The sequence below is a fragment of the Antedon mediterranea genome, chromosome 5 (genome assembly GCF_964355755.1).
Source record: "Antedon mediterranea chromosome 5, ecAntMedi1.1, whole genome shotgun sequence".
In the NCBI taxonomy this organism is placed as follows: domain Eukaryota; kingdom Metazoa; phylum Echinodermata; class Crinoidea; order Comatulida; family Antedonidae; genus Antedon; species Antedon mediterranea.
The window spans coordinates 24876377-24889341 of NC_092674.1; the positions used below are offsets into that span (position 1 = coordinate 24876377).

Consider the following 12965-nt stretch of genomic DNA (forward strand, 5'->3'; position numbering starts at 1 on the left):
ATATAATATTACAGTTTACTATCTATCCTATGGTACTGTGTTCTATTATACAAATACAGTACTAACTTTTGTATAATTATTATTTAACAAGTTTTAAATTAGATTAATATCTAACGAATTTTGCCCAACCTGATCAAAACGAAACAAGCACTATTCTAAACAAATAAAGCTGATTAATGGTAGTTATCTAATTGCACCAAGCGTTTTCATCTACTTGTATTGAGCGGATTACTTGATCTTAATGTCTCAACCGTTTTGGTAACATGTCCTAAAAAGTTATTATTTCTTAATGATAATACTTAATACATCCTAATTAAACAAAATTAGTTATATAGCTATCTATACGATCTACATAGTTATTAATTAGTTTCGATGATATTTTTAAAACACAACGTAATTCAATATAACGAAACTGTAAATAAAAATAGTATAGGCCTATTTCTAAAACAGAAAGCTACACGTAATTTAGCAACAATGAACAACTAAGCAATTCAAGATAGCAACAAAAAGACTAATAACGAATGTTTTTTTAGTTTTTTAAAACAAAATAATATATATCGTACTGTTATTACCAAAAACTTTTTTCAGTGTCTGTACATTGTATATAGTCATTAGACCTACTAAAAACATGTTTAAAAACTCCAATTGAATAACATTGTTTCGATAAGTAATTCGTTAGATAATTAGAAGAGATAAGATCAAACAGTCAATGCTGAAATGTCGTTCTAAAATTTTAAATTAAAAAAAATGTATAATATTTACATATCAGTTAATACCGTTTGCAGTTTATGTCCAAAATAACTATATACAATTAGTTAAATTGAATTATTTTATTTATTCCTTCTCTATACTGAGTAGGAAAAGATGTTTCGAAAAGATAGCAAATCAAACCTATTCTCTGCTGAAAGGTCTTTCTCAAATTTGAAAAAATAATATATGTTCATGCTGTTGTTACTAACAATTCGTTTGCAGTGTCTGTGTTATAATAAATGGATAAATATAATCCAATAAATTATACGTTATTTATAAGAAGACCTAAGATAGATCTTTTTTTATTTAAAAGTATACAAAATATATGTTCATGCTTTGTTACTAATAAATATTGTTTGTCATGTCGGTTACAAATAAATACATAGTATAAACAGGGAAGAGTGAAATAAATTTTACACTTCCCTGGTATCAATTTATTCAATGAAAATTACATAAGAAGAAGCGTTTAGATTCGATTTACTGGTGAAATTGCAACTAAAATATTATACGAAGTCATTAGAAAAAAAGTTTGTGGCCAAATTGTGACGCTGTAGGCCTACAAGACATATTCCGAGAAGTTATTAATCCAAAACATTAATGTAGATTTCATAATTTAGCTTTCAAGGAAAACCGTTCAAAAACAAATTTTGTTTGACAAAACTAATTTGCTATGTATATAGGAAGAGACAGTATTTCTTTAAAGGTTCAGATTAATAAAAACCCCTCAATACTAATAGTAACTCTTTCTCCTTATAAAACTTATACGGTTTCCTAACATCAAACTAATTATATATTATATTTCTTCTTTCCTCAGGTGACAATTCCCAAGAACCAACTGCAAAAAGTATGCCCTTCTCTATATTCTTATTAGCTTAATTTAATCAATTTTATGTAATTGTGTACATGCAATTTCTTGTGATGACTGTTAAACGTTTGTTCTTTTCCAATCTAGAGCACAAAATATACAATAATATTTACACTAATATGACACTACTATATCATAAAATTATATCTACTTACCTTAATAAAATGCTTATACTAACGTGTATATAGAATGGGTACTCGTCTTATCATTCCTATCGAGATTAGTAAATATGAACGCTTGTAACCAGTCTTCTTTATGATAATCAAAGATGTACTTTCTATGAATTGTTTACCAGTTATTAAACAAGGGGATTCCCCATATAATTTTGGGTTCTACTAAGTGGTAAAATATCTTGTGTTTTATACATTATGCTTTACCCCTCCATTGTTAGTTAAATTTATATTACAAATTCGGTCCCTCTTTGTTTACTCCGCCAATTGATTGTTGCACCTGTTTGGTATTACCAATTCGCAATATAATTCAAATAAAATATCTGAAGTTTACACAAAATTATATATGACGCAGATTTTAAATGTAAAGGTGATTTACCTAAGCCAAAACTTGTCTATTGTTTTTGAAAGTGAGAAACGCTAGGCGTTTTATCCAGCCGCTCAGTGGTTTATCATAACGGAATTCTACTATGTCTTATTATGTAATTTTTTCTAAATGTCAGATGTCTGGGAATGAGCGAACATTATAAAATATTATCGAATAACATTTTGATCAATTCTGTAACATTTTCGAAATTCTAGAAATCTGTGGTTTAACGAAGTTTTTAAAATCGCTTCCATGCTTTAGAACATTTGGTCATTACATTCATAACAAATGTTACATTCTTTCAATCATTGCAATTATTGATAACTCCATGATAATGATAAACAATTTTGGCAGTTTTACAATGTTTATTATTTGCAGAAATTAGAATAAAATAAATTAAATCAAGGTAATAATGTCTACACTTTATTTGTGTGAAATATCGTTCATTTTGATAATTTGCCAAAATTACGATGCATAATTTGTTTTCCAATATAATTGTATATTTTTGTAATGAATGAAAAATGTATAATATATTATTTCTTTACAGATTGTAGAAGGGCTTGTAAAAATAATAGAGGTAATTATGATTATAATTTTATCTATTTTTATCAGTTTCATCAAGCAACTTAAACTAATTACTTACTTACGTTATGAATTTTGTTTTGGACTCATCTTCAAAATACATTTTTAAATAATATATATGTAGTTAATAATTCAGATAGAATCCGTCTTTAAAAATGCAATACTACTCAATGTAGGAAATCGTCTGTCCTAAACTCAATACATGTCTCGAACTCAACATTTTAAAGATAGTTAAATTTTTTTCTAATTTGAGTTTTAATAATTATATTGTATTTATTTTTATTACTATTAAGTGTTATATTTTTCTGTATTGTGTGTCTAATTTAAGCATCAAGGAAAACAAATTTCATGTTCGGCTTGTTGTGGTCATGACAATAAAGATTTATCTTAACTTTTATAGCCTATAAATGATAAACAATGCATAGAACACTTTAGACAAAAAAACATTTTACCAATACTTTTAAGTAGTGTAAAGCTCACCGTGATTTAAAGCCATTGAATTGAAACAAAAGATAAGTTGATTTTTAAATATTGTAATAAAGAGGAGGAAAATGTTCAGAAAATGTAATACAACAAAGGCCTACATTGTTATTATTATGTATTATTATACTTGATCCAATTCACAAACAAATGTTGGTAAAGCATAAATAAATAAACGACTGAAGTTAAAATTCTAATAAAAAAGTTTAAACAATTGACTTAAACATTATTTGTGCTTTCTTTTATAGTACCTCCTGTCGGGTGTGGGCCATGCGCAACCAAACAAACCACGGTAAGTTATCCATGATATTATAATATTGTACATTTTGATCATATTTTGTTAGGCCTACTTTATCTGTAAACTCCTAATGTTGTACGAAGTCCAAGCGAACATATTCATTTAATGGAAACGTTCTGCTGTAAGTAATACAGTACCATATTATAAAGTAAAAATACTTATTGGCTTATGTGAAATACTTAAATCACTTAAGTGTGAATGTTGAACACGGCCACATACTCCAGAAATACTAAGTATTTAAGGGAAATATCTCAATTTTAAGTGAGATTTCTCAGCCGATTCTCGGTACTGTATCTATTTCTGTATCATTATCAATATTTGGTAATACAACATCACATTTGTTTCACATGCATCTAGCAGTAACCTAACCAATCTTACATGATACCGGTATCACATGTGATATAAATGAGATGCTGTATTACCAAATATTCCTATGATACTTCGGAAATAGATAGTATGTGGAGATACAGCACTGGTAATGGTGGATTTAGGTAGAATAAATATTGAATCCTGATTATTTTATTTTAATATACTCCTATTGTATTGTTAACTTCAGTTAAAAATAATATTACGAAGACATCATTGAGGATTATTCCTAAATTAGAATTCGTGTATATGAGAAGTATGTAAATGAGACGGGGTTTTTCAGAATCAAACGATATTTATTTTCGTTGATGTAATTATGTTAATTTATCTAACTCCGCAGAATAATCATGAACACCATCACGAGCATGACCACGAGTCTCACCATGAGCATAAAGTTGGCAGCGTGCACTTTGTTGGTTACACCGAAAGCGTTGTGTCGGTTGGTAAGTCAACTTCTTTTGTTGACGCGTTTTTGTCATAACATATACGTTTGTACGTCATGACGCAATCGCTTTTGTGCTGTAAAGTTCAGTGTTTATATTGTATTGTCATCTTTTTTATGGTGCTATATGTTTTGTTTAACAATTCTGTATTTTATTTGTTATATTTGTGCTTATTGTTCATCCTGTAATGCAATTTTCATCGCACCGCATGTGTGGCTTCTTAATAATCATGCTACAATAGCATGTATTTAGTTACTCACTCACTTTACCCATTCAGCAATGCACAGATATTTTGTATATAATACAAGTAAAATAATACACACTCAAATGAATGAATTCAATATTTCGACAATAATTATAAAAAGTGGTAGACTGAAACACGTACAGTAAATATCTTAAATTATGCAGTGTTTGTTAAAACAATTTTGTGCGACGCGAGGTTGGTGAAGTGTGTAAATTGTAATGTGTGACATAGCTTTTCTAACACTTGGCAAAAATAAAGAGTTTCTTTTCTGAATGGCCTAAAATACATTAAAGATGGAAGCAGCGAAAAGTTTACTTTAGAACATACTGTGGGTGTGTAATGAATGTTTTGTATTTGCGTATATGGAATGCATTCGGAAAGCCTGGTTGTTCTATTAATATGACACTATCAGGCTTTCAATGAATTGAACGAAATTATATTCATATCTCAATTTTTTTGTATAAGTATTCGGGATCACGCACATTGTTTGATTATTGTTTTCTTTTGTACATTAGATGATGAGAAAAATCCAGATATGGCTTCTGTTGGTGAGATTATTTTTATTTATTTATTGTACTAATTATGCATTAGGCTTAAATCCAACGATACAGAAAATTCAAACATTAATTCAATCGTGTACGCATATTACCACATCTTCGGTTTCGAAAATTCATTTTGTTTATTTTAAAGATCCCATGAATCCAAAAATGAGAATAGTTGGTGAGAATTTTTGTGTAAACATTATATATTTCGGCTGCTAAAAAAGTGATGTAACTTTAATCGTACTTCCCAACATTCATTTTTAAAAGCATGGCACACTTTGCAAAGAATCTTCTCTACGCATGCGTAGTAAATATTATTTCGGCTGCTAATAACTATAAAAACGAAAAAGTATTTAAAAAAAAAGTGACGTAACTTTATTCGTATTTCCCAACATTCATTTTGAAAAGCATGGCACACTTTGCAAACAAACTCCTCTACGCATGAACATTATTTCGACTGCTAATAACTATAATAACGAACAATTATTTCAACAACAAAAAATGATGTAACTTTATTCGTATTTCCCAACATTCATTTGAAAAGCATGTCACACTTAGCTAACAAACTCCTCTACGCATGCGTAGTAAACATTATTTCGGCTGCTAATAACTATAATACGTAATCGTATTTCCCAACATGCATTTTTGAAAGCATGCATATTTTTCTAAACAAACAAGACGGGAAATAAGTTTGGAGTACATTACAATTATACTTTTTCTGCTTTACTGCACTTATTTAAATATACATATTTTAAGCTACAGTGAACTTTGTTTGGAATGAAGAAAAAAATGCCTGCGCCGGAAACATTTTTTTATTTTTATACACGGCGTTTGGATACAATACAAAGGTTAAAATACTAAAAGTATTGCAGTCAGGTGCCTACCACGGTCTTCAATACCACCATATAGATCTTACTTGTTTTATTTGTTCTATATGTATAATAGATCGGCCGATAAATGAAGATATGGTTGAAGTGGGTGAGATGATATTTTATGATTTTTTTTTCACTCTGCAACAAAGATTCGTCTGATGTATCATTCAGAATTCTAGCTGCGACTTTATCATTCCAAAAAGTGTCACTTTGTTTGCTTTTACCTAGCATTCTGTTCCAAACATAACCAATACATATAGCCATGCTAACACACGTTCACCAGCCTGGACAATTAATACTAGTTTCATAATCCACATAATTCATAATAATAATAATAATTCATAATTCACAACTATATTATAGTTGTCATAATTACCATTGCTCCAGAATTAGATCAAATATATTCATTCTCAATGCCACATTCTCGATTGATTGATTGATTGAATGGTTGACAGACTTACTAACTATCTCTCGTTTTACGTTATCTTTTCTGCATGGAATTCTACAATTCTTATCATATCATATATTGTTTGTATGTAGATATGACCAACGAATTGACTTATAGACGAGGTTATCGACTAACTGACTGTGACTAACTAATTGACTAACTAATAACTGAGTGTGAATGTGACTGATTTTGACTAACTAACTGGCTTACTGTGACTGTGACTGACATGATTGTTTTTTCTTCGGGCCATTCGACCATTTATTCATTCCACTAAATCACAGTTCATTACATATAATTAAAAGAAATATGGGTTTTTTTTTCAAATTAGACTAGACTTTAAAATTGACCAACATCATATGTTGTATTTCCGTCAAATTGTGTCATTTTGTTCAAACATATTTCACGTTTATTTTTTGTTTATGTTTACTGAAAAGCATTTTGAATAAAGTGCTTAAAGACAGAGTAAACGTTAAAGATACATTGATGATGTAACCTCCCCCCCCCCCCACTCAAACACATCAAAAATCAAAAAGTATGAAATCAAACTTTGAAAACACTTTTAAAATAATCCAAATCAAATTATTGGCACTTATTTTTTTCAGATGGTCTGATTCCGTACTGGGCATATGCAGACTGGGTGGACGACTCTCAGAAAAAGATGTTTCACCTCAGCGAATTTGGAAACGTAACGGTATCAAGGGCAGGCATCTACTTCATTTATTCACAGGTAATTTGACATGATTTACTTTCTTTCTAAAAAAAACTTATTACAAAAAGAAAACAAACAGAAAAAAAGGAAAAAAAAGAAAAAATTGGAAACAACAGTACAAAAGGCACACATCTATCTTTTATTATCATTTATTCACTGGTAATTTGAAATTATTTACTTTCTTTCTAAAACAATTTTTACAAAAAGAAAACTAAAAGAAAAAAAAGACAAATTTGGAAACAACGGTACAAAAGGCAGACATCTACTTCATTTATTCACCAGTAATTTGAAATGATTTACGTTCTTTCTACAAAAGAAATTATTACAAAAATACAACAAACAGCAATGAACACAAAAAAGCAGATATCTATGCTGCACGCGGATAAGCTGTAACAGGGTTCATTATCATTACAACACTAACAGATTATAAATAGCATGCTATCGACATATTAAAAACCAGGTTAAACAAAACAAAAACATTTGGAATGTTATGGTCTTTCTTGTGCGATAATAAATCAGAAACTACTGTAGTATCCTGTTTATCATATTAATGTACGATCTTGGGCTTCAACCTTAAATCAAAAGCTAATTTGTTTCCTCTATTTATTTATTTCATAATTTCAAATTTTGACAACAGCGCTTTTACCCACTAAGTAAAATGAGTGGGTTCAATTGTAATGTTTAATATCTTGGATCCTGTTTTGATGTAGTAGTCAATATTACAGTTCTGTTATTTTAACCTTTATCCGTGTAGAGTGTGGGGAATTTTTTTTTTAATTTTCGCAATTGTTTTTCTACTTATCTGTTGATGTAACTATTAAACTCTTCTTATTTGCCTTAAAACGTCAACATTCAAGATATTAAATATTAATTAATTGATACATTGAAATCAAAATATATTGCAAAGAGTTTACAAACTCATACTGTATTCATCAATCGTCGCAAAAACGGTATTAATTATTATGATATAATTACTGAATTTTACAACAACGAAAAATCTTTTCACTGGGTTAATTTTTACTTTTATCACATTTTTTAATAATCTAATAGTATAGATGAGTTAGTATTGATATTCCTGTTGAAGTGTCAACCAGCGACCGACCAATGGGGTTATTCAAATTGAAGTCGCATATTTCCACTTCTTTAACTTTAGTTCACACGATGTAACTTAAGTTCTATGCATTTCTATCTTGCTATTGCGCATTGCTAAAGTTTGGTTTCCAAAGACATTTTGACCAATCACAACGAGATGGATCATCCGAACTTTTGTTTGTGATTGGTCAACTCACTTTGGTTGTTCCTTGTCGATGCACTGGGTCCAAGTGGGGACTAATCTTAACTAATTTTGTATGTTCTATACGCTTGTAAAAACATACACTTGGGAGAATCGAGTGTCATTATCAGAAGTATAATTCATAACCGGAAGTGCTTAAGTTACATTAACATTAATACTGTTTGCTTAGGTTATGTACTACGATGGCGACCATCCGTTTGTCGGCCACAGTATTTATATAAACGACGAGCCGTTCGTAACCTGCACCGAATGCGTTACAAACCCAAATCTGAAATACAACACATGTTACATTGGTGGAGTGACGCGAATTCCAGAAAACGCTACAGTTGGTATTCGCGTTGGATATAACCGACGCGTCATACATTTGAGTAGCGACACTACATATTTTGGGCTGGTTGGATTAGGGAAGTGATGAACCTAAGTCTTGATAAGATGATTATGCGTGCGCATGGTCTATTTTTCTTAAGGGACAATGGTAACACTTTGCACAAGCAGTCATACATACACTATGTCTGCTGTCGCAAATTAGAACATAGTGTAAATATGTACGGGAAAATGAGTTATTTTGTACATTGTATTGTAAGTTTATGACGTAATTAAGTTCGTCATGGTAAGATTTTGTCATCACAAATTATCCTTAAAATTGATCCATGAACTGAAACTGTGGCGTCTGTTTTAACTACAGGTACAGTATTACGATGAGAATGATTTTACCGGACACAGTATCATGGTTGACGGTGAACCATTTGTCTCCTGTACCGAATGTCCCGTCAACAATTACCGCAAGTATAGTACCTGTTACGTCGGTGGGGTAATTCGACTAGAGAAAAATGCCCAGGTAGGCATCAACGCAAATTATCGCACTAACATCAGACTCGCCAGTGACACGTCTTACTTTGGTTTTATCAAACTTGTTTAACGCGTCGATGTGTGGCTTGTTTAACGTATCGATGTGTTACTTGCTCGCGTCGATGTGTTACTTGCTTAACGCGTCAACGTGTTACTTGCTTAACTCGTCAACGTGTTACTTGCTTAATGCGTCAACGTGTTACTTGCTTAACGCGTCAATGTGTTACCTGCTTAACGCGTCAACGTGTTACTTGATTAACGCGTATATTAGTTTAGTAAAATGGCCATCTTCTTTGGCACAGTTTCATGGATCAATTTCGGATATTTATGAGACAAATTCTATCAACTAATTATTAGAAGTATTCAGGAAAAGTAGAACCAACATTTTAAGTATACAGCTTAGTTCTTACTTGGATGGGAAATTAGTTTGACCAATCTGTCACTTGTGATATTGATCAAATTGCATTTTCGAGTTGTACGGCATTGCGTTTACGTTCAAAACAGAGCGTTTACATCATTGCGTTTACGTCCAAGTGGAAACAGAGCTAGACAGTTTATTTATAAATAAAGTGTAATAAAACAGTATATTATTATATAATTATATATAAACCCATAGAATTTAATACAAATATCTTTATTTAAAATCACAAAGCCGTTTTTAGGAAAACGTCGTTAAGATAGTAGGTGGGAGGTGGTCAGACAAATAATAGGTGTAAATTGTATTTGAATACTCATTTTCCCTTCTGACTCATCATTGGAACGAAAAACACATGTTGAATAACAGAGCGTTTTGTTAAGGTTAAAATTGACCCATATTTGTGAATATACAATTTGGGAAATCCCATTAATCTTGTTTTAACTATACTTCTCAAACGCAGCGCATTTCGCAACTAATGACCTTTTAAAAATAAAAGAATAACAGCAACTCTTTCCTTTCTTTTGGGAAAATAGGGTCGGTGGTTGGAATCCAACAAACAATTTTGTTAGTCATAATGGTTTTTGTCTTGTTATATTTTTCTAAAACGTGAACATGGAAGTAAAAAAAATATAGAATAAAGTAACGAAACAGAAAATTACGTCAGCAATGTGACGTCATCATTCTATTATTCTGAAATTAGTTGCAAAATGGAAACAAAAACTTTGATCGAATCATTACAAATAATCAGATTTTATTAAAATAAAATAAATAAAATAAAAATAATTTATGGTTAACATTGAATTTTCCGGAAAAGGGGGATTTTTAACCTTTAACCTTTAACCTTTAAGGTTTAGTTTAAATTGGTATTGATCATATAACTTCTTTTCTGTTACGTCCATGTTCACTTTTAACTAAATACTATTAATTTATGAAGTTTATCATTTTTGTAAATATTAGTTTAAGTTATTTTAATTTGTATTGTTTAACCACTGCCTTGTTTTTGTATTCTGTTCTGTGTGATATGCAATATTTATTTTTCCAAAGAAGTTATTTCAGTTGGAGGGGTAACCATGTCTAAGGTGTTAAAAAAAAATTCACACTGGCGTTGTTATAGTATTGGACGTTGATGCTATAATCACGCATTTTGTGTTATACCGTGGAGGTATTCATCCATGGTTATCTACCATATTCTCCCTACTGTATATATGATTTGTACGGTATCATCGCAAATACCGTAATGCAGTGTCATATATTACGCCTATCAAAGCCTAATTTAACCCAACCCTAACCAAAACATATAGTATTGCAGTTGTCACATGTTATATTTATGAAACACTGTATGACATAATTTGCAATGATACTTGACAGATTAATGCCATTTGTGTAGATCGTACAAAGAATCGGGTGGTTATACAGTAACATTTGCACTTTTCTTATTCCATTTGGACTTTCCAACAGTTTTTCTGTGAGGTTTTAAATTTCACCCTACACTAACTTCTACCCATTTAGCATGTTGATCATGATAGGATTAAGTTCCAACAGAATATTCCTCGTAAATCTGTAACATTTTGTCAGTGATACTACGACGTTACGTGCGCGTACAAACATACGTACGTACGCATAAAACTAATTCGTGCGATCACTGACAATTTAGGATACCTCGTGTACAGGCCTCAGTAGATTTTAATAATGTATATTATTTTCGTCTTGTAAATACATATTTTGAAATAATAAAAGATATACCGTATACGTTGTGAACAACTTTGTTTATATCGTTCTAATAATTGAATTACGTAAACGAACGGAATGACTTGACCTACGTCAAATATAGAAAGCCGTAACCGTTTAATTCAGTCATATTGCTGATAATGACTCTTTTGATAGACGATGATAACTGTGTTAATATGAAGAAAAAATAATACGCAAGAATTTATTATATATATATTGATAATAATTATGATGATGATAATGCGAAGGTACTGATAATGATTGTGTGATGATGATAATGATGATGTTGATGATGAAGCAGTAATACTCCGGTGGATCTCGATGCCACGTATTTCAGATCATCACTGCCTGGTTCATACATCTACACCACCGAGTTAGTGTTGGATTCGAGACCAAGGAAGTTGTGCCTTTACTATACTAGACCTACTCTTGCCTTGACTATACTAGACCTACTCTGTCATAATAGTAATTGATATTCGAGAAATATAGTCTAAATTAGAGTTCATAAATATACTTATATAAAGTAAAATTGACGTCGGAGTATTAGGCCTAAATCAACACATCTGACCAATAACAGTATATATATATATATTGTATACGGAATGCTATTCATGTCCCTTTAAATAATGTATACTGTCATTTCAAGGAATTTTAAGCTCTGTCTACACTATCAACTTTATGTCACAAACAATGCGATGTGCCCATATATGGACATGATGATGCAATATCACTGCTATAATATTTGTGCATAGCATTACCATCTTTGGTCACCAAACTAGTTTGATAGTGTATACAAAGCTTAAGATACATTTTTAAACTAGTTTACACAACATCTCGTTATTGCTTTTTAAATCATTCTTTTAAACCTAAAGTATGCACAGAAGTTTGTTTTGCATAGCAGATGTACGTTATTATTGGTTGAAGGCTTGTATTCTTACTCCTGTGAACGATCAAAGTAGGCATATTGATCGAAACGTCGAGAAATCCAACTTTTCAGAAATAAATACGTGGTGCAGGGCCTGCTTAATTCGAAGTAAATAAGTTCCAACTTTGTTTATTAATTTTTTCTTTGTATATAAATAATTGCAATTTCAGGTGTACCACAAACCTTATATCACCACATCATTATTAGTTTTGTTGTCATTATTAATGTCACACAAAGAAATACATTATGAAAGTGAATATTTGTAAACAAAACTGTAAATAATATTTTTTAAATTCATTTATTAAAGAAATATACCAATTATACTCATGATGAGACCTAGTTAAGCCTCTTTTCCCAGGTAAGTCACTAACTCGGTAGGTACGGTACACAATTAACAATCTTTACATCGAAAACATTGTTCCGAAGGGCAACGGTATAATTATAATATTATATTGTTGTCACGTGGTTATTTATGCTCCGGAATGTCACCGAGGCATTATAGGTGACAATTCATGGGTAGAAATCTTTTCTTATCTAGATTTTTGGGGAAATTAAGGGGAAAACTAGGGGAAATCCCTCATTACCATATAAATAGAGACTGATAAGGCCCCAAAA

The 12965-nt window shown here is 30.8% G+C and overlaps 2 protein-coding genes across 5 annotated transcripts in view; one reads left to right on the forward strand and one right to left on the reverse strand.

The window, feature by feature from the left end:
• LOC140050030 (conserved oligomeric Golgi complex subunit 3-like) overlaps window positions 1–1903 on the reverse strand; it is a 37410-nt gene extending 35507 nt beyond the window's left edge. Inside the window, exon 1 of the mRNA XM_072095032.1 lies at window positions 1771–1903. The gene's annotated coding sequence lies outside the window, so the exon portion shown is untranslated. The remainder of the gene's footprint in view (window positions 1–1770) is intronic.
• LOC140050031 (uncharacterized) overlaps window positions 1–11444 on the forward strand; it is a 30371-nt gene extending 18927 nt beyond the window's left edge. For 3 of the 4 annotated variants that reach the window (XM_072095033.1, XM_072095034.1, XM_072095035.1), the window contains 8 exons: window positions 1565–1594; window positions 2700–2729; window positions 3463–3506; window positions 4219–4321; window positions 5081–5113; window positions 6053–6085; window positions 7030–7154; window positions 8600–9256. In XM_072095033.1, coding sequence (XP_071951134.1) covers window positions 1565–1594; window positions 2700–2729; window positions 3463–3506; window positions 4219–4321; window positions 5081–5113; window positions 6053–6085; window positions 7030–7154; window positions 8600–8842 — 641 coding nt within the window. In that variant the 3' untranslated portion in view covers window positions 8843–9256. Of the gene's footprint in view, window positions 1–1564; window positions 1595–2699; window positions 2730–3462; window positions 3507–4218; window positions 4322–5080; window positions 5114–6052; window positions 6086–7029; window positions 7155–8599 lie in introns of all 4 variants that reach the window. The other variant, XM_072095036.1, reaches the window with a different exon arrangement.
• Window positions 11445–12965: the final 1521 nt, after the last annotated feature.